Below are 21,944 nucleotides of genomic sequence, written 5' to 3' on the forward strand. Positions count from 1 at the left end.
AACATTAAAGACAATGATCTTGTACTCCTAATCGATGACAACGCTCCTCCTCTAAAATGGCCACTGGCAAGAGTAATCGAAACATTACCAGGTAAAGACGGCAGGGTTAGAACTGTAAAACTAAGAACTAAAGACGCAACATTTATAAGATCTATTGTTAAAGTATGTCCTTTACCCCATACTCATTTAGATGTAGGTCACATCAACGGGGGGACTATGTTGCGTAACAACAATATTTAATATTTTTATCTTATTTTATGTCACATTATTTTATATCACACTGTATATTAGTTTAAGATATATAAAATTCTCTGTACCATCCAATAATCTGTATGGCGTCGATAACTTGCATTCAAATAACTTTCTAGATATAAGCTTCTAAAATCGTCAAATAATCATAACAATGAAAGGATTAGTAATTCCAAATTATCGGTTAAAGTCATTTGAAATTTCCCAATATTAACAAAGGTTACCCTTCCCAGGTAATTTTAACAATAAAATGAAAGTCGAAGGTATTGAATGTAGACATATCCGTTAGATACGTCGAGGGGGCCAGGGGGAGATTTCTTAATGTTAAGAAACGGTTACAAGCCGAGTGAAAAATCAGTTTGCATCAGTTCGAATCCAGCATTGGATGAGCTATAGGCTCTACTCGCGCCAGCCGCACTTCAGAAGGTTTAGCACAGTCGGTGTATTAATAAGTTTTTACTCAGTACTCAGTTCGTGTCAATATTGTATCACCGACAATTGATCTAATTTTATAGTTTCATAAAGTTTAGTGTCATAAATCAGCTATCGTAAGCAAGTTATCGGCGTCCAAATACGTTGTTGTAATAGTTTAAATAGATTTGTTAAAACGTTTTTTTCGAAACTTTCATTTGTCCCAGTTTTCTGGGTGGTCCTTCAAAGAAGTATATAAAGTGAACCTATTTTCCTAAGGACAAATCTTGTTCTTCAAGGGAAAAAACCAGCGACCTATGACTGGTGTGCGAAACAAAGGCATCAGGACAAGGTGTAAGGACAAACACACCTGCATCTTCGCTCAGAGTATATGAAGGTCACAAATAATAATCAAGTAGAAAAACCTGAAGATCTAATGGTTGGAAAATATACTTTCGAAGGAGTATATATATATATAAGGTTCTTGAACTCCTAAGTGGAGCATAGAGCTTCAGTGAAAACGCGCCATCGGGTTCTATTTTGCGTTAAGGCCTTCACCTCATTCCAAGACTTTCCTTGGCCTCTTATCTCGTCCATGATGGATCTTCTCCAAGTTTGTACTGGGCGACCTCTTTTTCTTTTCCCTTGGGGATTCTCCACTCTAGGGCAGTCTTTGCGATACTGCAACTATTTTTTCGGAGTGTGTGACCGATCCAACCCCACTTTCTGGACTTAATTTCATTTTGTACCCTCTTTTGTTCGGTCAGGTGTAGCAGATCGTCGTTTCTGATGGTGTTAGGCCAGAATATACGAACAATTCTTCGTAGACATTTGTTAACAAAGACCTGCAGTTTGTCTGTGAGGGTGTTTGTCACTTTCCAGGTTTCACATCCGTAGAGTAGAACAGACATGACATTTGATCGGAATATTCGGATCTTTGTCCTTGTAGTATACTCGCCAGATCTCCAAACAGGGTTGAGCGTGCTGAAAGCTTGTTGAGCTTTTCGTATCCTCATACGAATATCGTCTTCTGTACCTCCGTTTTCTGTTATGACACTTCCAAGATACGTAAAGTTTTCCACATTTTCAATCTGCATATTGTCGATAGTAAATAGCGTGTTGTTCCTTGCATTTATTCTCATGGACTTGGTTTTACTAATATTGATTTTCAAACCTATTTTATTGGCTTCAGTGGAAAGTGTTTCCAATTGGTAAGCCAGATCTTGGAACCTTTGACCTAATAGACAGATATCGTCCGCGTATTCTAGATCGCTTAGGCGTGTGGTTAACGTCCATTGTATCCCTCTTGTGTCGGAGTCTAGTTTGGAGAGAACATAGTCTATAGCTATGTTAAAAAGAAACGGAGAAAGCACGCATCCCTGTCTAACTCCAGTAAGTACGTTGAATTCGTCACTGTTGATCCCATTGTGTGTCACGCTGCATTTCGCATCAGTATATAGTGACTTTATAATAGAAATTATTTTTTGCGGGATGTTTCTTAGCTCTAAAATTTTCCATAGAGCAGCGTGACACAAGCTATCAAAGGCACGTTCAAAATCAACAAAAACCATATATAGGGGTGTGTTCCATTCAACCGATTGTTCCATTATTACCCTCACAGTATTAATGTGGTCTATGCAGGAGGATTCTGGCCTAAAGTCTGCTTGATTAGCTCGAAACTCAACCTTGTTTGTTATTCTTTTCAGTATGATGGTCGCAAAAATTTTATTTATGACAGTAAGCAAGGTTATTCCTCTCCAATTTTTGCACAGTGTGAGGTTGCCTTTTTTTGGAAGCTTGATAATGTTACCTTTTTTCCAGCCCGCTGGAATGTGTTTGTTTCCCACACCTCTCGGATTATGGGGAGCAAAAGTTCAGCAGTTAGATGCGGATCAGCTTTAAGCATTTCAGCAGCAATGTTATCGATTCCCGGTGACTTGTTGTTTCTCAGAGATTTGATAGCTGCTATTATCTCCGTTTTGGAAGGGGCCTCGCAAGAAATATGCAAGTCTATATTCTGCGGGTTTTCGACTATTTCGTCTGCGTTATCTCTGGGAATACCTAGCATCTCCTGAAAATGCTCTTTTCATCTCTCTGCTTGGTCATCTGTTGTAGTAAGCAATTCGCCTGTTTTGGATCTTACAATGTTCGAACAGTTGAACCCTTTTTGTGTTAGTCGTCTAGTAATTTGGTAAAGCTCCCTAGTTCTGTTGTGTTGTGCAGCTGTTTCTGCTTGTTTTGCAAGTTCTTCAGCCCACCTTCTTTTGTCTCTTCTTGCTTTTCTTTTAACTGATTTATTTATTGTTTGATATTCCTGTTGTCGGTGTGCTCTTCTTTCTACAGTTCTTGCTTGCAGGATATCTTTTTTTCGTTGTTTTCGTTCCTCGATAAGATTCCATGTTTCATCTGATATCCATTCCTTTCTATCTTTCTCTTTTTTACCCAGTTTGTCTTCAGCTATTTCTGTCAAAACATCTGCGAAATCTTCCCAGCTGTTTATTTCACGTTCTCTTGTTTTTAGTTGAAGTTCCTCTCTAAACATATGTCTTCCTGGGACCGTTTTTAGTTTATCTAGATTGTATGTTGGTCTCTTGGTGTTTCGCGTGGTTTTGTTTTTTGCCATCTTGATTTTAATGGTACCAATTACGAGATGATGGTCACTTGCGATGTCTGCTCCTCTTTTATTACGTACATCAAAAAGAGATGATCTCCATCTTTTTGATATAGCGATGTGGTCTATTTGATTTTCTCTTGTATGGCCAGGTGCAGTCCATGTTACCTTGTGAATATTTTTATGTGGAAAGATCGTTCCACCAATAACTAAACTATGACTGGAACAAAAATTTGTAAAGCGCTCTCCGTTTTCATTCATCATTCCTAGGCCATGTTTGCCCATTACGGTTTCTAAGTTAATATTGTCTTCTCCAACTTTAGCGTTCATATCGCCCATCACTATTAGTATGTCACCTTGGTTTACTTGTTGGGTCGTTTGTTCTAGTTGTTCGTAGAAAATGTCTTTTTCTTCGTGGAGAGATCTGTTTGTGGGAGCATAGCATTGAATCACTGTTATCTTACGGTATCTGGTATAAAATCTGGCAGTCATAATTCTATCATTAATGGGTTTCCATGAAATAAGGCTTTTTTGGCTTGTTTGCTGAGTAAAAGACCCACTCCGCTCTCGTGGCTCCCATTTTCTTTACCACTGTATAATAGGAGTTCTCCTGTTTGGGTATGGTGTTCACCATTACCCAACAATCTTACTTCCGATAGACCGACAAAGCTTAATTTGTACCTATTTAACTCTTTTACTGCTTGAGCTAGTTTAGAAATCTCATACAGAGTTTTAACATTCCAGCAACCAAATCGTGTCCGTGTTTTCGGTGATGCCAAGGTCGTCAACATGTGTTCCGTCCGGTTTGTTTCTACCAAAGTTTCAGTAATAAGGTCAAATTTAGGATGGGTAGGTTATTGGACTTCCTTCGAAGGAGTAAGGGAGTTCATATATCTAGGTTCACAAATAAACCACTGTTATTTTATCAGAAAAATTAATCTTGTGAGACTTGAAATACTAATTAATATTTTGTTGGGAAATAAGCCACAATAAAGTTAAAAAGAAGTTTATTGACGTTTCAATTTCCACTTCGGAAATCGTTCTCAAAATACAAACATTAATAAATTAAATTAAACAAATTTTGTTTTTGTTACTTAGTGAAAAAAATTCTTCTAATAATTTAATTTTATCTGACTCAATCATATTGACAATTCAGACCCATATTATACATTTTAGAGTAGAAGACTTTTAAAATGATATTGCCAATATTGGTAAGTTGCGTTCCTGGGACGACTTTAATATAAGATAGTTCATTCGATTACATGAAATCAACTTTAAATATTTTTTTTGCGCCAATTGTTTTATACTGTCTGCATATGTTCTTTTTGTTATATATTTTAAATTCTTATCACTACAGCTGTTTCGGCTAATTGCCTTTCTTAAGTGATCTGTTTTTGGCATGAGTTTACACTTTATAGTCTCTAATGAAATAGGTTGAGGAGGGGAGAACTGTTTGTCTCAAGCTGGTCATTCAGAATTATATCTGTGTTTTTTAATTTGTTGATTTCCATAGATTCTAACAAAGATAGCTTAAGGCCTTTATTTTGAATGTGTAGAATTTTAAATTCGTCATTAAAAGAATGATTATGATCTAGAAGGTGAAGTGCGTATGTAGAATCTGTTTTTCTATTATTGAAAGCCCTTTTATGTTCTGCTATTCGTTTATTAAAATTTCTACCTGTTTGACCAATGTAAGTTTTTGGGCAGTCGCCACATTTAAGTTTGTACACACCACTGTGTAAGTGTTTTTTATGTTGGGTCTTGTTGTTTTTAATATATTTGCCTAGGTTGTTATTTGTTCTGAAAGCTGGTGTTATTCCTTTCTTTTTTATGTGTTTGGCTATTTTTGTTGATATTTTGCCTGTATATGTAATCGAGCAGAAGGTACTGGGTTTTTTCTCTGGTGGTGGAAATACTAAGTTCAGGGCTTTCTTGCGTAGTTTTTGATTTAACATTTTATTAATTGTTTGTTCGTTGTATACATTGTTTACTGCTATATGCTTAATGATATTAAATTCTGTCTCAAAATTGTATTTTGACATAGGAATTGCTGTTAATCTATGTAACATACTATGATAGGCTGCCAGTTTATGTTGTGTGGGATGGGATGATGAATTGTGAATAGTCGTGTCGGTGTGAGTAGGTTTATGAAATATGGAGAAGTCATGTTTGTTTTTAAGTCTGGTAATTTTTAAATCTAAAAAATTTATGGATTGATTTTGTTCTGTTTCTATTGTAAATTCAATATGACTATGAAGAGAATTAATATACGATAAAAATTGGTCGAGTTGCCTGTTAGTTCCTGTGAAACATACCAGTACGTCGTCTGTATTACATATACAGGCAAAATATCAACAAAAATAACCAAACACATAAAAAAGAAAGGAATAACACCAGCTTTCAGAACAAATAACAACCTAGGCAAATATATTAAAAACAACAAGAGCCAACATAAAAAACACTTACACAGTGGTGTGTACAAACTTAAATGTGGCGACTGCCCAAAAACTTACATTGGTCAAACAGGTAGAAATTTTAATAAACGAATAGCAGAACATAAAAGGGCTTTCAATAATAGAAAAACAGATTCTACATACGCACTTCACCTTCTAGATCATAATCATTCTTTTAATGACGAATTTAAAATTCTACACATTCAAAATAAAGGCCTTAAGCTATCTTTGTTAGAATCTATGGAAATCAACAAATTAAAAAACACAGATATAATTCTGAATGACCAGCTTGAGACAAACAGTTCTCCCCTCCTCAACCTATTTCATTAGAGACTATAAAGTGTAAACCCATGCCAAAAACAGATCACTTGAGAAAGGCAATTAGCCGAAACAGCTGTAGTGATAAGAATTTAAAATAAATTTTGTGGAAGTTTTGAAAACAAGGTTTTCAGTGTTTTATTGTTACATAAAATGAATTTCCATCAAGTAACGGTCAAATCCATCAATATATTTTATTGTAATCCTAACTCAAATAAACGTGATACATAAATACATAATTAAAAGTGGTTACATTACTATACCATCTTGGAAACGTTGACATTGACTTAAATTAATCGTGCTGTCAACCATAGACAGGTTTGTTTCTTATTCACGAGTATTTATTTAACACCCTCCCTCAAACCTAGTAGTATACAAAACTAAATTTAAACCCTCAAACCTAACTTATTTACAAAATAATTAAATTTCTCATAGCACAGAGACTTTGTAAATATATCTCCAAGTTGCTCATTTGAACAGATATATTCAACCTTCATAATACCCTGTGCTACCAGATCCAAAACAAAATGTTTTCCTTTTATTGTTTTCAAAGTTTTGTAGCAGTTTGGTAGCACTTTGATTGTCTTCAAATATTGTGATTGGTAATAATTATTTAATTTCCAAATCCAACAGTAAGTTTTTTATATAAAGTAATTCACATGAAGCTGCACATACTGCCACAAACTCAGATTGTGTACTTGATAAAGTTATGAAACTTTGCTTTTTGGAAGACCATGAGATTAGATTATTAAAAAGTTTAAAACAATATCCACTAATGGATTCTCTATCATTTATGTCATTAGCCCAATCAGCATCAGTATAACCAACTAAATCAAAACAAGAAGTATCTTCTAAATGATAAAAATACAACCTAAAATTAATAGTAGATTTCAAATATTTCAGTTCTCTTAACAAATGCTTAAAATGTTCATTAGTAGCACTATCTTGAAATCTCCCAAAATAACTAATGCTGAAACAAATATCAGGTCTAGTACCCATCATTATATACATAAGACTACCTAACAGTTCTTTGTATGGTAAATTGGTACTAAGATTACAATCAGTATTTCTCAGTAAATTCAAATTCTTTTCAATTGATGTTTTAAAATTTTTACTGTCTTCAACATTATATCGTTTGACAAGATTTTCAATTGCAGGTATTTGGTCAAGAGTTATGATCCCATTTTCAAAATCTCTGTCAATTCTTATTCCCAAAAAGTTAAACTGACTGCTTATTTTATTCATTTTAAAAGATTCACACAATTTTGTCTTCAAATAATTCAAAAATACATCATTATTACAAGCCATCAAAATGTCATCTACATAAAGCAACAAGTAACATCAAATAAAACTATATAAACAGTAGTCTGTTTTTGAACGTTTAAAATTTGACAGTAGCATAAATTCATTAAATTTCTCATTCCATGCCTTTGGGGATTGCTTGGGACCATATATTGCCCTATTCAATAAACATACTTTTTTGATCATTTTTCGAAACTCTAAGATCTTCAGGTATTTTCATAAAGGTTTTTTCTTTCAGAGAACTATTCAGGAAAGCATTTTTCACATCTAATTGTAACAATAGGAAATTATAATGATTACAGATAGACAATATTATTCTTAATGTAGACAACTTTGCTACAGGAGCATGTATTTGTGAAAAATCATTAAAATGACTTTGTTCAAAGCCTCGTGCAACTAATCGGGCTTTATAAACAGGCTTACCAACATAATTTTCCTTTAACCGAAAAACCCACCTATTACTAATTACCTTTTGATTACATGTCTTCTCAACTAATTCCCAAGTATTATTATTTTTCAGTGCATCCAACTCATCTTCAATTGCCTGTTTCCATGAACTCCATTCTGAACTTTCTTTTGCTTCTCAGTAAGACTTCGGTGCATTTGTTAGATCACTAAGTAGTGCCAAACAGCTTATATCTAATTCTTCATCACACTTTGCTGCATCTAATTCATAAATGTCATATTTTCCAGATAATTTTCTTACTCTTCGTGGTCTGCCATTTTGGGTACTTCCAGAAGGCACTCCTTCATTATCCTTTTTATTATCTTCTTCTTTGTCTTCTTCACTATCAGACTTTCTGTCTTCATCTCCAGCTTCAGTTTGTATTCCTCTTTCTTCGATTTTATTTTCTTGTATATCATAATTTTCTTCATCTTCTTTTTCTCTGTTTCTTCTCAGATCTTTTTCCTTTTTATTCATAAAATTATTTTCATCGAATACTACATTTCTACTGTGAATTAACTTGTTTTCTTGTTCTTGCCATAACTTGTAACCATTTTCTGTATAACCAATAAATCGGCACATCACTCCTTTATCGTCAAGTTTCTTTCTCAAAGCATCTGGTACTCTGGCATATGCTATGCAGCCAAAAATTCGCATATTAGAGACATTTGGCTTTTTACCAAGCCACAATTCAAAAGGACTTTTATTCCGTATTAAGCAAGATTGCGTTCTGTTGTTGATATATGCTGCCATGAGAACTGCATCTTCATAAAAAAACATTTATTTATTCCTGCCTCTTTTATCATACATCTTGCTCTATCCATTAATGTTTAATTCATACGTTCTGCAACTCCATTCATTTGGGGAGTGTACGGTGGAGTGTATGATATTTGAATTCTCTTTTCTGAGCAAAACTTTAAAATTGCATTAGAACAATACTCACCTCCATTGTCACATTTTAATTTTGAGATAGGTTTATTACAAAATAATGATGTCACTTTCGCTGTATAATCTTTAAAACAATTGTAAACTTCGTCCTTTCCTTTTACAGTATATACCATGACAAACCTAGAAAAATCATCAACAAACGTTATGAAATACTTATAACCATTACGTGATGTTGGTGTGATTGGACCACATACATCTGTATGAACTAATTCAAGAACTCTAGTACTTCTGGATATTTTCGAATTATATGGAAAACATTTTTGTTTCGATTGTACACAAACATCACAAATTTTATCAACCTTTGATTTGGTAAACTCTAAACCATTAACTATATTTAAATTTTTAATTTTTGAAATAGAACCATAATTCAAATGACCATACCTTTTGTGCCAAATATCTATATTTAGTGCTAAATTTGCAGATTCAATATTAGATTCAACATTGATTTTAAATATAATTTTATATAAATTATTAAGATGTTTACCTATTACAAAAACATTATTATCTTTTTTTATAAAGATCTTACCGTCATTACATACAACTTCAAATCCTGCCTTTTCAATGGTAGGTATAGACAACAAATTTGCTCTTAATTTTGGTACACAAAATACATCTTTTAAAGTAATTTTCACATTTCTATTTTCCACCACACTTGTCACTTGTAAATCATCTATGAATGTTGCCTCCATACTTTTTCCTTTTTCTGCCAGTTGTATTTCTCTTCTCTCTGCAAATCTTTTCTTGTTTATCAGTGCCTCTTCATTGTTTATATAATGATGTGTAGCTCCCGAGTCTGCATACCACTCTAAGATTAAACCGTCTACACTTTCAGATGTACAGAAAGCAACAGCATTATCCTCTTCTCCATTACATTCATTCATAGCATAATTTGCCGTTTCCAATTTTTTTGTTTGTCATTCACATTCTGCTTTTTGACTAAACATTGACTTGCTCTGTGTCCCATCTTAGCACAGTTGAAACATTTAATGCCACATACACTCTTCACATGCCCAATTTTCCCACACTTAAAGCATTTTACTTGCTTTTCTGTTGCACTAAAAGATGAAAGCAAAACTTTTGTGCTTCTTGAATTTTTATTGGAATGAAATTCCAACAACCTACTTTTCACAAATTCTACTTTTAAATCATCTTCTGATAGAGTTCTTATGGCTGTGACTACATTTTCAAACTCTTGTGTCATTGACAATAATAGGAAACAAGACATATCAGATTCATCAAATTTACTTCCCAGATTTTTAAGTTCTCTGAACAGTCGATCACATCTTGAGAAATGATCCTGAATATCTATGTCACTGGTGTATTTTAACGTTGTTAATTCTTTTAATAAATAGAACTTAGAACACGTACCTTTTTTATCAAAAATTCCTTCCAGTTTCTGTATCATATCATGAGCTATTTCCACTTCTTTGAGTATTCCAAATGCGAGTCAGCAATACTTTGAATAATTACCATACATGCTTTATTGTTTTTCTTATGCCATTCATCATTTCTATCAACCGCGGGAACCGGCTTCAAAGCTTCACTACATTCCAGGGCCTTCAATACTGAAAACAACCTAAATTTCCAGTTCTCAAAACTGTTTCCATTAAAAGGTATTATGCCATATTTGTTTTCAGTTGACTTCTCCATTTTTTGAACTTTTACAACCACGTGCCTTTACTAGCCTCTTTTCACGTTTTTATCTTTTCTTAATCAACACACTCTTTGTACTTCTGGGCCCATAACCAATGTTATATTGATGAATAGAAAATAAAAGAATGTGTTGATATTTTATTGTAATAATAACTCAAATAAACGTGATACATAAATACATAATTAAAAGTGGTTACATTACATCGAGTTAGAATCTATGGAGAAGCTATGAGCATATTAACGTATGTACTAAAAACGGCGTAGGTAGGCGTGGCTAACTGTGATATCAATATGGCGGTGGGATGGCCATATTGATGGATGGCCGGACTCAATAATATTAAAACTACTATAAAAATATGACTAGTTATTCAGAAGATTTAATCATAATCTAAAAAAGTGCAATACATTTTTAATAAACTATGATTTATTTATCCCGCGATAAACACTAAAAACACGATATATTATACATAAAGATAAATTAATACAGTCAAATACTATTAATTTATTCTCTGAAGTACGGGCCATTACTTTGTTTACATATTTGTATACTAACCTGTAGAACGTTATTCCTGAAGATTTTTTATTAACATTGCTTCTGCCACTGCAACAACGTTGAAAATAAGAAACCATTATTATGCACTATCACAATATATTATTACAGTTTCTATAAAAGTATTATAAAACTAAAAATATTCGAAAAACAACAAACGTAAATAAACATGTACGATCTGTCAAAAGTGTCAAAACAATATGGCCGAAGTGAGGTCGTTTTTAGTCACGTGATGCCCTCTCCATAGATTCTAACTCCATGTTACATTACTATACCATCTTGAAAACGTTGACATTGACTTACATCAATCGTGCTGTCAACCATATACAGGTTTATTCCTTATTCACGAGTATTTATTTAACACTTTTTGGTGTCTTTCCTTTTAATATTTTGTTAATATTTGCACACCAAGTAAAAATATGAAAAGAACATAAAAATTCAGCAAACAATTGCAACATATTATGATTCGTACAATTAAAGACATAACAAAATTCCAATTGAGTTGTTAATTGATATAGTAAATTAAATTTAATATCTTTTCCGTCGACCATCCATTTATGATTAATTTTAACACCCTCAAAATCATTGATTAATGACCCCTATTAATGAATGATTTTCTATTAATGAACGATTTTATTATAGGCAACACAACATACATTGCTTGTATAAATTAATTTAACCACATTTAACGCTCTGTGATTGGCAGTGACCTGTGGTGTAGGCAACCAAACATATAGGTACCTATTTATATTCCCACTAAAAAAATATTTAAAATGACATAGCCGCTGTAAGTACTGTCTGTCATTGTATGTAAGTAAATAAAAATTTAAACTAAGATATTTTTATTTCTGAAAAGTTCGGTCGACGGAAAAGTTTTGTAACGAACTCGTGAATTAAAATGGCGATTAACAATTTCAAACATTAACGCGCTCGCTTCGCTCACGCGTTAAAATATCTCAATTGTTAATCGCCCTTATTAATGCACTTGTTGGTTAAATAACTATTAATTGTACAAATGTGAGGTATTATTACCATTAAAATCTGTATTGATTTAATGACTAACTGATTGTATGAAGAGTTTGGATATAATAATGCATTGCAGCAATATGCTCTTGCATCAATAAATCTAGATTCTGTTATACTCAGATCTTCTTTTTTTCCAACTAGGTCTGCCCTGCATATTTTACATCTTTTGATTTTTTTTAATAATTTTTTTGCTACATATCCATCTATATATGTTAATTTACCTTTTTCAATGTCATTTAAATTTGGAAAATTGTTTATTTGATTTAGAATTATTATATTTTTAGCATCACTAACTGGTTTACGAGTTTTTGTTAAAAAAGCTTTTAAATTTGACAATGAAGTTGAACCATCATTTTCACAATTTGCAGATGGCGAATGTGATGCTTCATAATTATTTATTATCAATGATTTAAAAGAATTTACAAAAGAATAGCAAGATGGATTGATATTCCTAATACCATGAGACCTAATGGATCCAAAGAAGTTCTCTAGAGGATCTTGATTTAAATTTCTTATTGCTAAAAATTTAAATCCATCTTTATTTAATTTGTTCCACAAATAGGTATTTTAGAGCTTTGATAGTGTGAATCCAGTTCTTTACAGAAGGAGGTTGACGATTACTATTTATAAATTTGAATGTTTCAAATACTTTTATTTCTTCTGTCCAAAAATGTTCATGTTCCGATCTATTAGTAACGGCTACTCTTAGTCGTTTTCCCCCTTCCGGTAACACTTTTGCTCCATTCACACTGTCAAAAACTTTGTCCATAAATAAAATAAACTCTGCAGTGTGAATCAGAATTATCAGTTGGCATATCAGAACCTAAAATAGACAAGTACAAAATTAACACGTTTTTACAGAGCATAACAAGAATGAATGTTTTATTAATGTTTATAAAAAGAATGTTGCAAACACCATTTATTAACCAGTGGTCTTATAATAAAAAATAATTCTAATGCACTAACATATAGTGTTCTAAAAATATTTTCTTTTTAATACAGAGTTCGACTCGAGCAGCCGAACAGTACGGACGTGAGAGAGAAGCGTGCTTAGGTGGGGGCGACTGACCTATTGTCAACGGAGCTTTTCAGCTCCCGGTGGGTAAGACGCCGAGTGTGGCATAGGCACTTGTCCTACATATTAGCGAAAAGCGGATGCGAGGTTGTTACTAGTTAAACCGTCGAGGAGCTGTTTTTATAGGCTCCTCGCGGAGGCTATAATAGCTTCGCGTTTGCGAAGAATTCGGGATCACCTCAGTGTGTCGTCAGGGATGACACTGTAAGGCCTTGACATTTGACAAGGTCGGACAGAAACGGCCCCTGCTCCTGAGGTGTGAGAAACAGGAAGAGGATCCCTCACTGTGAATACAGGGAGTGAACTACCGCGAGGTACCTGGGACGGCACCCAGTAAGCCGTACTGACAGCGGTCAGTCGGTGGAAAAAAAACAGAGTCGTCTAAGTAGAATTTTCTTATATCTTATGAACTATTTGTTCACTGCCTTACGGCAATATGAGTGATATTCCCCCCCCAGAAAGTGTTGTCACGCAGGTGACAACACAAGAAGAAGAAGAGAATGATTTAGCCGAATCATCAAACCCCTCTGTTGACAGCTCGATCGAGCTATATAATAAATTTATTAAATCGACTAATCCCGCGATCGACGACATAGAAATCGTAATATCTGACGATGACTCCTATCTGCCCGAGTCGGAGGAAGAAAAAAGCGAAATCGACACCGATGACGATATCAATACGATGGACGCCATCGACGAAGAGCCGAGCCCAGCTGCAGAATTGTGCGAAGCCCCACCCCCAACTGTAGTAGAGACACAACCCGCCGTGGACAACGTCTCCAAAAATGAAGCCGAGCCCGAAATCGGCAAGAAAATGAAAAGGCTAAGGCCCAAAGAAGACTCTTCGGAAGACGAAGAAGTAAAGAAAAAGGCCAGAGAAATGGCGGAAAGGGAAAAGGCCAATGAGCTTTTAAGGTCGGTCAATGTACTGACGGAACAGATCAAATCCCTTAAAGAAGAAAGCCGTATCCGCGAGGAAAAGGCAAATAAACAAATCCAAGACCTTCTCGCTCAGATGACTGAGCTGAGAAACGAAAACAAAGAAAAGGACAAGGAGATACAAAAACTTGTACAACATATAATGGCATTAACAGCAGCCAAGGAGAAAGAAGAGTCAATAATGGAAATCGACCCGTGGAAAGCCTCCCTCGATAATGACGTTGTAAAGCTAGTGGAACTAGGAATCGGTTCACCTCCCCCCGTAAAGCCATCCGGTAGCAAAGGTAAGCCTAAAGAGCCGGAAAGAATCATAACAACCAAAGAACCTGCAGGTTGGACACAAGTCCAAAACAAAAAAGGAAAAAAGACAGGCACCACTACTGAGAAATCAGACAGTAGTGTGAAAACAAAAATAAGCGTCGCCGAAAAGCAGACGCAGATAATAAATCAGCGGAAAGAAATCGAATTTAACAAGGCTGCGAAAGAGGCTCATGAAAGAAGCCAGAAAAAGAAAACTGCCCAAAATAACTTGAGCAAAAATAGCCAAGTTGAAAAAGAAAACGACGTACCAAAAGACTCACCGCAAACAAGCGAGGAGCCTATAGTAAAAGAGCCGAAACCACCGGCGATAATCCTAAAAACTGTAGGAGAACACCAAAAAATCCTGCAGAGAGCAGCCAACCAAGGCATAATATCAGTCAATAAGTTTGCACGATCAGGCAGATCGATTGTTATTAACACAAAAACCAGAAAAGATTACCTAGGAATGGTACACATCCTAGAAGAACACAGTCCAAAAGTAGAATTCATCGCATATCCCATAGATAGCGATAAACTAAAAAGAGTCATTATAAAAGGGCTATCTGCTACTACTAGCACAGTAGCAATTAAAGACGAACTATACAATAAAGGAATAGAAGCAACAAGGGTGATCAATATGATCTCCAAAAAAGCTGATAAAAAAGTACTGCCACATTTCATCGTCACCCTCAAAGAGGAAGACGTTGCAAAAATTAAAAAAATATCTGATATATGCTACATGCGCATCTATGTGGAGGATGAATTCAAAATCACAAAAGACACCCTACAGTGTTATAACTGTCAAGGGTTCTATCACAGCTCAAAGGCTTGCCATTGCGGATCCAGATGTGTAAAATGCGGAGAAAACCACATCAGTAACGACTGTGAGAAAAGCCGGGAAACCGACCCCAAATGTGCAAACTGTGGTGAAGCGCACACAGCAAATTATAGAGGATGCTCTAAGGCCCCCAAAAAGAAAACACCTGCCCCAACAAGACCGGTAGGAAGACCCATAAACAGCGCTCCAATCAACAAAGGAGTCAGCTACGCACAGGCAGCGAAAAAATCCGCTGAAACCACCTCAGAATCTCCAGCACAACCACAAGAAGTGTCGGTACAGGACGCAGCTACCCTCATCGCAAACTTCCATACAGAGTATAATAACAAAATGATGGAAATGATGTCCATGATGGACAAAGCAACAAAAATGATGACTGCATTTGGAGAAGCCGTCCGAAAATGTTAGCAAACCAAAACGAAGATCTACGCATTGGGTCATGGAATTCCGGCGGAATATTCAAAAAGATCAACCTTCTGGATGAAATAATAAACAGATTAGAGCTCGATATCGTAGCACTTCAAGAAACCAAACTAGTGGAAAGGAAAAAAACAAAATTTCCAGGCTACGATATCTATAGAACGGATCATAGAGCATTATCAGGAGGAACAGCTATATTAGTCAAAAGGGGACTCGAACACGAGCACATCCCAACACCAGACGGACTGGTGACAATGGAAGCCACAATTATTCGACTTAAGGCCAACAACGAAACACTAAAAATAGTGTCAGCTTACGTTAGACCACATGATCCGATTTTCAACGAAGATTTGAGCCTAATACTGAACTCAGAAGAGCCAACTATAATTATTGGAGACCTAAATGCTAGATCTCCCAATTGGTTTGACAGGACGACCAACCGAAACGGAAGATATCTCTGCAACCATCTCGAGAACAGACCGAACACATATGTCATCGGACCAACAGAACCGACATGTTTCCACGGAGAACTCCCTACGTATCTCGACATTGCAATCCTACACAACGTGGGTCAACAATACGAGATACACTCTCTAAATGAAGGCGATTCGACACATAACCTAATCGTCCTGACCCTGGGCGCAACAGAATTGAACTATTTGCAGCCCCACAACAGAAAGAAAACAAGTTGGCCAAACTTTAGAAGAATTGTGAGCGAGAACATCGGTAACATCCCAACAATTAATAATATTACAGAACTAGAAGACAGTGTAATAAAACTAGAACAAGCAATAAACAATGCTATCGATGCCAGCTCCAAAACCGAAACAATCACAAGACAAAAAGGAAGATTCAGGGATATAAGTATAGAACTTCAAAACCTAATCAAAGAGAAAAACCGGAAAAGAAGAAGAGCCTACCGCACAAGAATGGTAGAAGACAAAAGGATTGCAAATGAGCTAGACAGGGAAGTGAAAAAACAACTTCAAAATCATAGAAATGAAAGCTGGGACTCCTATATCGATGAGCTAAATCCTAACAAATCCGCCTTCTGGAAGTTATCTAAAATCCTTCGAAAGGACAAGAAACCCATACCTCCCCTACACGGAGTAAACGGGATTGTCCATACGGAAATCGACAAAGCCGAAGTCATGAAGGACGAACTAGAAAGGGCGTGTAGAAACAACGAAGACCCCGACGATGACATAGACTTTGAAGAAGAGGTAGAAAGAACAGCGAGAAGACTTAGAAGGAAAAAGGGCAGAATAGGTATTACACATACATCTCCCGAAGAAATAAAGGAACTTATAAAAATGACAAATGCCAAAAAAGCCCCAGGACCCGACAACATCACAAATAGGGCGCTGAAAAATCTACCAACAAAAGCTATTGTTTATATCACTAACATAATAAACAACATGCTAAAACTACGATATTTCCCAGATAGGTGGAAAGAGGCACACGTAATAATGATTGCAAAACCTGGTAAAAACGGCACATTTCCGCAAAATTACAGACCTATCAGCTTATTATCATCTATAAGCAAGATAGCGGAAAGAGTTATACTAAAAAGACTCAATGAAGAATCACAAATGCTAGGAACCATACCAGAGGCTCAATTCGGGTTCAGAAGCGAACACTCCTGTGAATTACAGGTACTACGACTTACAGAATTCATCACCAAAGGATTTAATGAAAAAATGTACACAGCTACAGCTTTTCTGGACGTCAGCAAAGCCTTCGACAGAGTCTGGCACCATGGACTCATCTATAAAATGAATGAATTTGGTTACAGTGAGGCGATGACATGCCTCCTTGCGTCATATCTTGCCAACAGAAGGTTCAGAGTTCGAATAGGGGCAACCCTATCCGAAGTCGGGACCCTGGAGGCGGGTGTGCCTCAGGGAGCGGTGCTGTCGCCGTACCTGTACACCATCTATACGGCCGACACGCCAAAAGAGCCAGGCTCTCTGTTGAGTCTTTACGCTGACGACACAGCAATAGCTGTTAGCTGGAGAAACCCGGATCATGCAGCTAATCATCTGCAAAGAGCACTAAACAGATTCCAAAGATGGTGTATAAAATAGAAAATAGCCCTAAATCCAGACAAAACACAGGCTGTAATGTTTAGTCACAGAAGAAGTGTACCAAATCGCGAAATTACAATCGAAAACACCCCAGTAGACTGGACCAACCAGGCTAAATATCTAGGGGTACATCTAGATAAGAAGCTAACGTTCACTGAGCACATCAATCAGCAAATACGCAAAGCCAAAGCGTTGAAAAGTCAGCTCTCAACACTTATTGGAAGGAAAAGTAAACTACGATTTAAAACCAAAATCAGGGTTGCGAATAGTATTATCCTGCCAGTCCTAACATATGCATCCGCTGCGTGGGGACACACCTGTAAAACAAACAGGAAAAAGATACAGACTACTCAAAATCAAATAGTCAGAGATGCCCTTAAGATACCAAGGTACGTACCCTTGAGATATGTATATAGAGACTCAGGACAAACAAGAATCCTACGCACGCTAGACGAGAGAGCATATGAAATTTTTAACGGACTAAGAAACCACCCCAGCAGAATGTTAAGAGAGCTGACTAACTACAATGAAAACACAAGGACGGTACACAGAAGACCAAAACAACAGATAGCTCGATATAGGGAGAACCCGAACGAATAAATAAAGAATGAGATGGTTGCAAGAAGAACGAACAAAGAAATGCAGTCAATCAGAAAACACACCAAAAAAAACTCTGGCGAGAGGGTACGCTTTTCTTTTTTAGGTTTTTAGGTAATTATAAGTCCAATATACACCGGGGTGTGTGAGAGCATTATACACTTGGGAATGCACACCCCAATACACGCACACAAATAGGATTAAGGAAAAAAGGAAAGAATTGTTGCCCAGGCATTTTATAGTCCCGACGCCACAAGGAAGTCCACAAAAAAAAAAACAAAAAAAAAAACAAAAAAAAAACAAAAAAAAAAGTGTTTTCTGATTAAATAACGTAAGTTCATATTGATACATTCATACTTTTCATTAAACCGTTTAACGTAAATTTACCTTATATAGCAAATATAGAATTCTATATACCGCTCCGCGGACTAGGCCCTTAAGGCAGATCGAAATGAAAGATCTACTCGCGAAATCCGAGCACTGAGGTCATGTGCGGCATGCATGGGCTTGGTGGCCGGACCCCTCTCGGGTGCTCAGCCGGCGAGGAGAACAAAATTTATTTTGCCAAATCGGCGGCTGAGTGACCGAGCACACACTCTTTTCCGGACATAGAGTCATCAGCTCAGGCTGATGGCTCTATGGTCGGAACACACGCTCTTTTTTCTTTTTTTAGGGACTCAAGTTCCGACGTAAAGCTAGAGTAAAATCAATTGAGTCAGTAAAGTAAATAGGGAGAAAAGCCTAGATGTGGCTACCCCTACAGTTAGGTGGCATAACCACATTCACTAAAAACCGAGGATGTCCTATTACCCAGGGCATCTTAAGTAAATTTCAGATCATAAGCCTCCTCACGTAAGTCACACGATGAGGAGGGGTGGTGGAAAAGCCTGGGGGTCAGATAGGTACCACTTCGACTAGCGAGGTGTGACCGGTTTGATCTTCGGACATGTGGATCCCATTCTTACATTGGTATACACATGTTCCTAGGGGCAGGGTTGATCACTGCGTGTGTGTGTGTGTGTCTTTTTAATACAATATTGAAAATGCATAAAATGTGCAAAACAAAAAAAAAAAGAAAATTGATATTTTCAAAAACAATTGTTAAATACGATTATTGTTTGCTTAATGAAAAATTTTAAAATTGACGCTTACACAGGGAGCTATTCAAATAATCTTTTAAAAATAATTCAGACCATATGTTACTGGAAATATAACATTGGAGGATATATTTTATTGTAAATTATCTTTTAATACCTAATTTTTTCGTTAAGTGACTTGCTTTTACTAGTAGTATATACTTACTGTGTGTTGCTAACATCTTCATTGCTGCAGCAACTCTTCCACTGAATATTTGTGCTGCGAATGAAACTTTCATTTTTTTTTTAATTTTTTACATGCGCTTCAGTGAGTTTATTGCACATTTTGTAATCATTATCATGATCCTCCATTGTATATAATTTTGTGATATGATCCCAACTGGCTATTTGGTGACCATATCTCCATGAGAAAGAAACATTGTACTTAAAAAAGTTGTTCCTTATACATTTCAACATATGTGGAGGATCAAAAATAGGTACCACCTCTTGTTCATTTATTTCGAATCCAAATGATTTCTTATCTTTTTTGTCTGCAACATATTTTTGTTCTGTCTGTCTATATAGCTCTTTAATAGCAGCACAATTCGGTCCTCCTTGATCACACACAGTTGCCACCACTTTCAAATTAATTTCTTGGGCTTTTGGCCATTTCATCAAATATTATTGTACAGTATTTATCAATATCCTGCATCTTATCTACACTCCCCTTCAATAAATCAAAAAATGTTTGATTTATTCCAGTGGTAAAGGGTATTCTTCTTAATAACTGGACAAGAGTCCGTCTAGATGGTAATGCAAATACTTTTCGCAGTACTCTATATGCTTTTGGACTTTGTTTCAAAAGCGATAAGGCAAAAATTTTATCGTCTAATGTAAAGCGTCTTCCTTTTGGTGAAAGTTTTTGTAATGTCAATTGACTTAGAATGAAATGATATGATGTTGAATTTACATTGTGAAAACCAGGAAAATTTGCTAGGCTTTTTGCCATCTTTATTTGTTTCTTTATCATTACTTGTACGCTGGGCTATTTTATATAGTTTTTTAGATCTAGGGCTAGGTCTAGTTTTTTGATGCCAATGCATCTTAACAGACTTAATCTTGAATGTAAATCTAAAACAATAACAACCATAAATTAATACAAGTTTTTAAATTGCAATAAGGAAGGGGAATTCAGGATAAAAAAGAGGAAAACAGATATAAAAAAATAATAGGAAAGACTAATGCCTGTATTCATAGTTAAGTCTCAAGTGTCACCTCGGGGGAACAATTAAGGGTCTAACCACCTTCTGAAATCCCCGGGTGCTCTGTAGAGTGCTTCGGAATTAACGTCGAGAGCTCCTCTACTTTAAGTCCATTTTCGGGTTATGGACTTGTAAATATTTATCTTCGGTGTCTTGCCTTGAAAAAGGCAAGATATTTCTTACATGACAATTTCTTCGTCGAAATAAAAACACCAAGTTAAGTTGAAACAATTCTCAGCCACAGAGTATGGAAAATAAATGCAGGAAGCAGAGCCCCGAGGGCACTAAGCTCTCGGAGAGCCCGTGAAGAACTGACCTGGCTGACCTGAAAATCGCCAATATTTATATGCGCTGTTCGAGCGATAAATAGTGATTTCCAGGTCAAGAGCCAATGAGAAAATTCGAGGCGGGACGATGCGCATCGAAATGCGTACTAGTCCACAGACTATGGCATTCGATGACATCCCCCCTCCTCAGGAGACTCTGCGGCTGGGAAAAAATATTTATTGATTAAAAAATACAAATGTGAAAATACACAAGAAAATATGCACAAAATACAAGTAAAATGATCAAAAAGAAATTCACACAACACTGCACTACTTACAGGGAGAGATCGGTGGTGATAACGGCATCTCAAGCTCCTACAGGTCCATCCTCGGTCAGTGTGCCAACTCCTCCAACGGACTCGTCTTCTTCTCGGTCGTCCGGATCCCATCTGCCATATGAAACGGGGTTTCGTAGAGTACCAGTGTGCCGAAGCCTACGTGGTCGTCCAACCACTTTCGGTAGGGGGGCGATGACTGAATCTACTCCGGGACTTCCATCGGCATCTGGGGCTTCTAACTTCGAATAAGCCTAGCTCGTCAAAGGTGTCTGCACGTCGAAGGCGTCAGGTCTGCAGAAGGCCTCGATGTCGGAGTGTTAGAGTATTGCTTTCTAACACTACGTGGTTCTCCCCATTCTTCTATTGACTTCAACCTATGTTGAAGTCAATGGTGTGTTGCCTTCTGTGAATTCGAGCTGGGTCGTGGGTTCGGATTTTAACCACGTTGTCGGGTGCCATGTCACCTCGGGGGAACAATTAAGGGTCTAACCACCTTCTGAAATCCCCGGGTGCTCTGTAGAGTGCTTCGGAATTAACGTCGAGAGCTCCTCTACTTTAGGTCCATTTTCGGGTTATGGACTTGTAAATATTTATCTTCGGAGTCTTGCCTTGAAAAAGGCAAGATATTTCTTACATGACAATTTCTTCGTCGAAATAAAAACACTAAGTTAAGTTGAAACAATTCTCAGCCACAGAGTATGGAAAATAAATGCAGGAAGCAGAGCCCCGAGAGCACTAAGCTCTCGGAGAGCCCGTGAAGAACTGACCTGGCTGACCTGA

General features: G+C 36.4%; 1 protein-coding gene across 1 annotated transcript; it reads right to left on the bottom strand.

The window, feature by feature from the left end:
• Positions 1–2,746: 2,746 nt before the first annotated feature.
• Positions 2,747–3,763, bottom strand: LOC140433783 (uncharacterized). Its single transcript, XM_072521759.1, has one exon. It carries the CDS (start codon positions 3,761–3,763, stop codon positions 2,747–2,749), a length of 1,017 nt encoding a protein of 338 aa, XP_072377860.1.
• Between the last annotated feature and the right edge of the window lie 18,181 nt (positions 3,764–21,944).

Source organism: Diabrotica undecimpunctata, chromosome 2, assembly GCF_040954645.1.
Source record: "Diabrotica undecimpunctata isolate CICGRU chromosome 2, icDiaUnde3, whole genome shotgun sequence".
In the NCBI taxonomy this organism is placed as follows: Eukaryota; Metazoa; Arthropoda; class Insecta; order Coleoptera; family Chrysomelidae; genus Diabrotica; species Diabrotica undecimpunctata.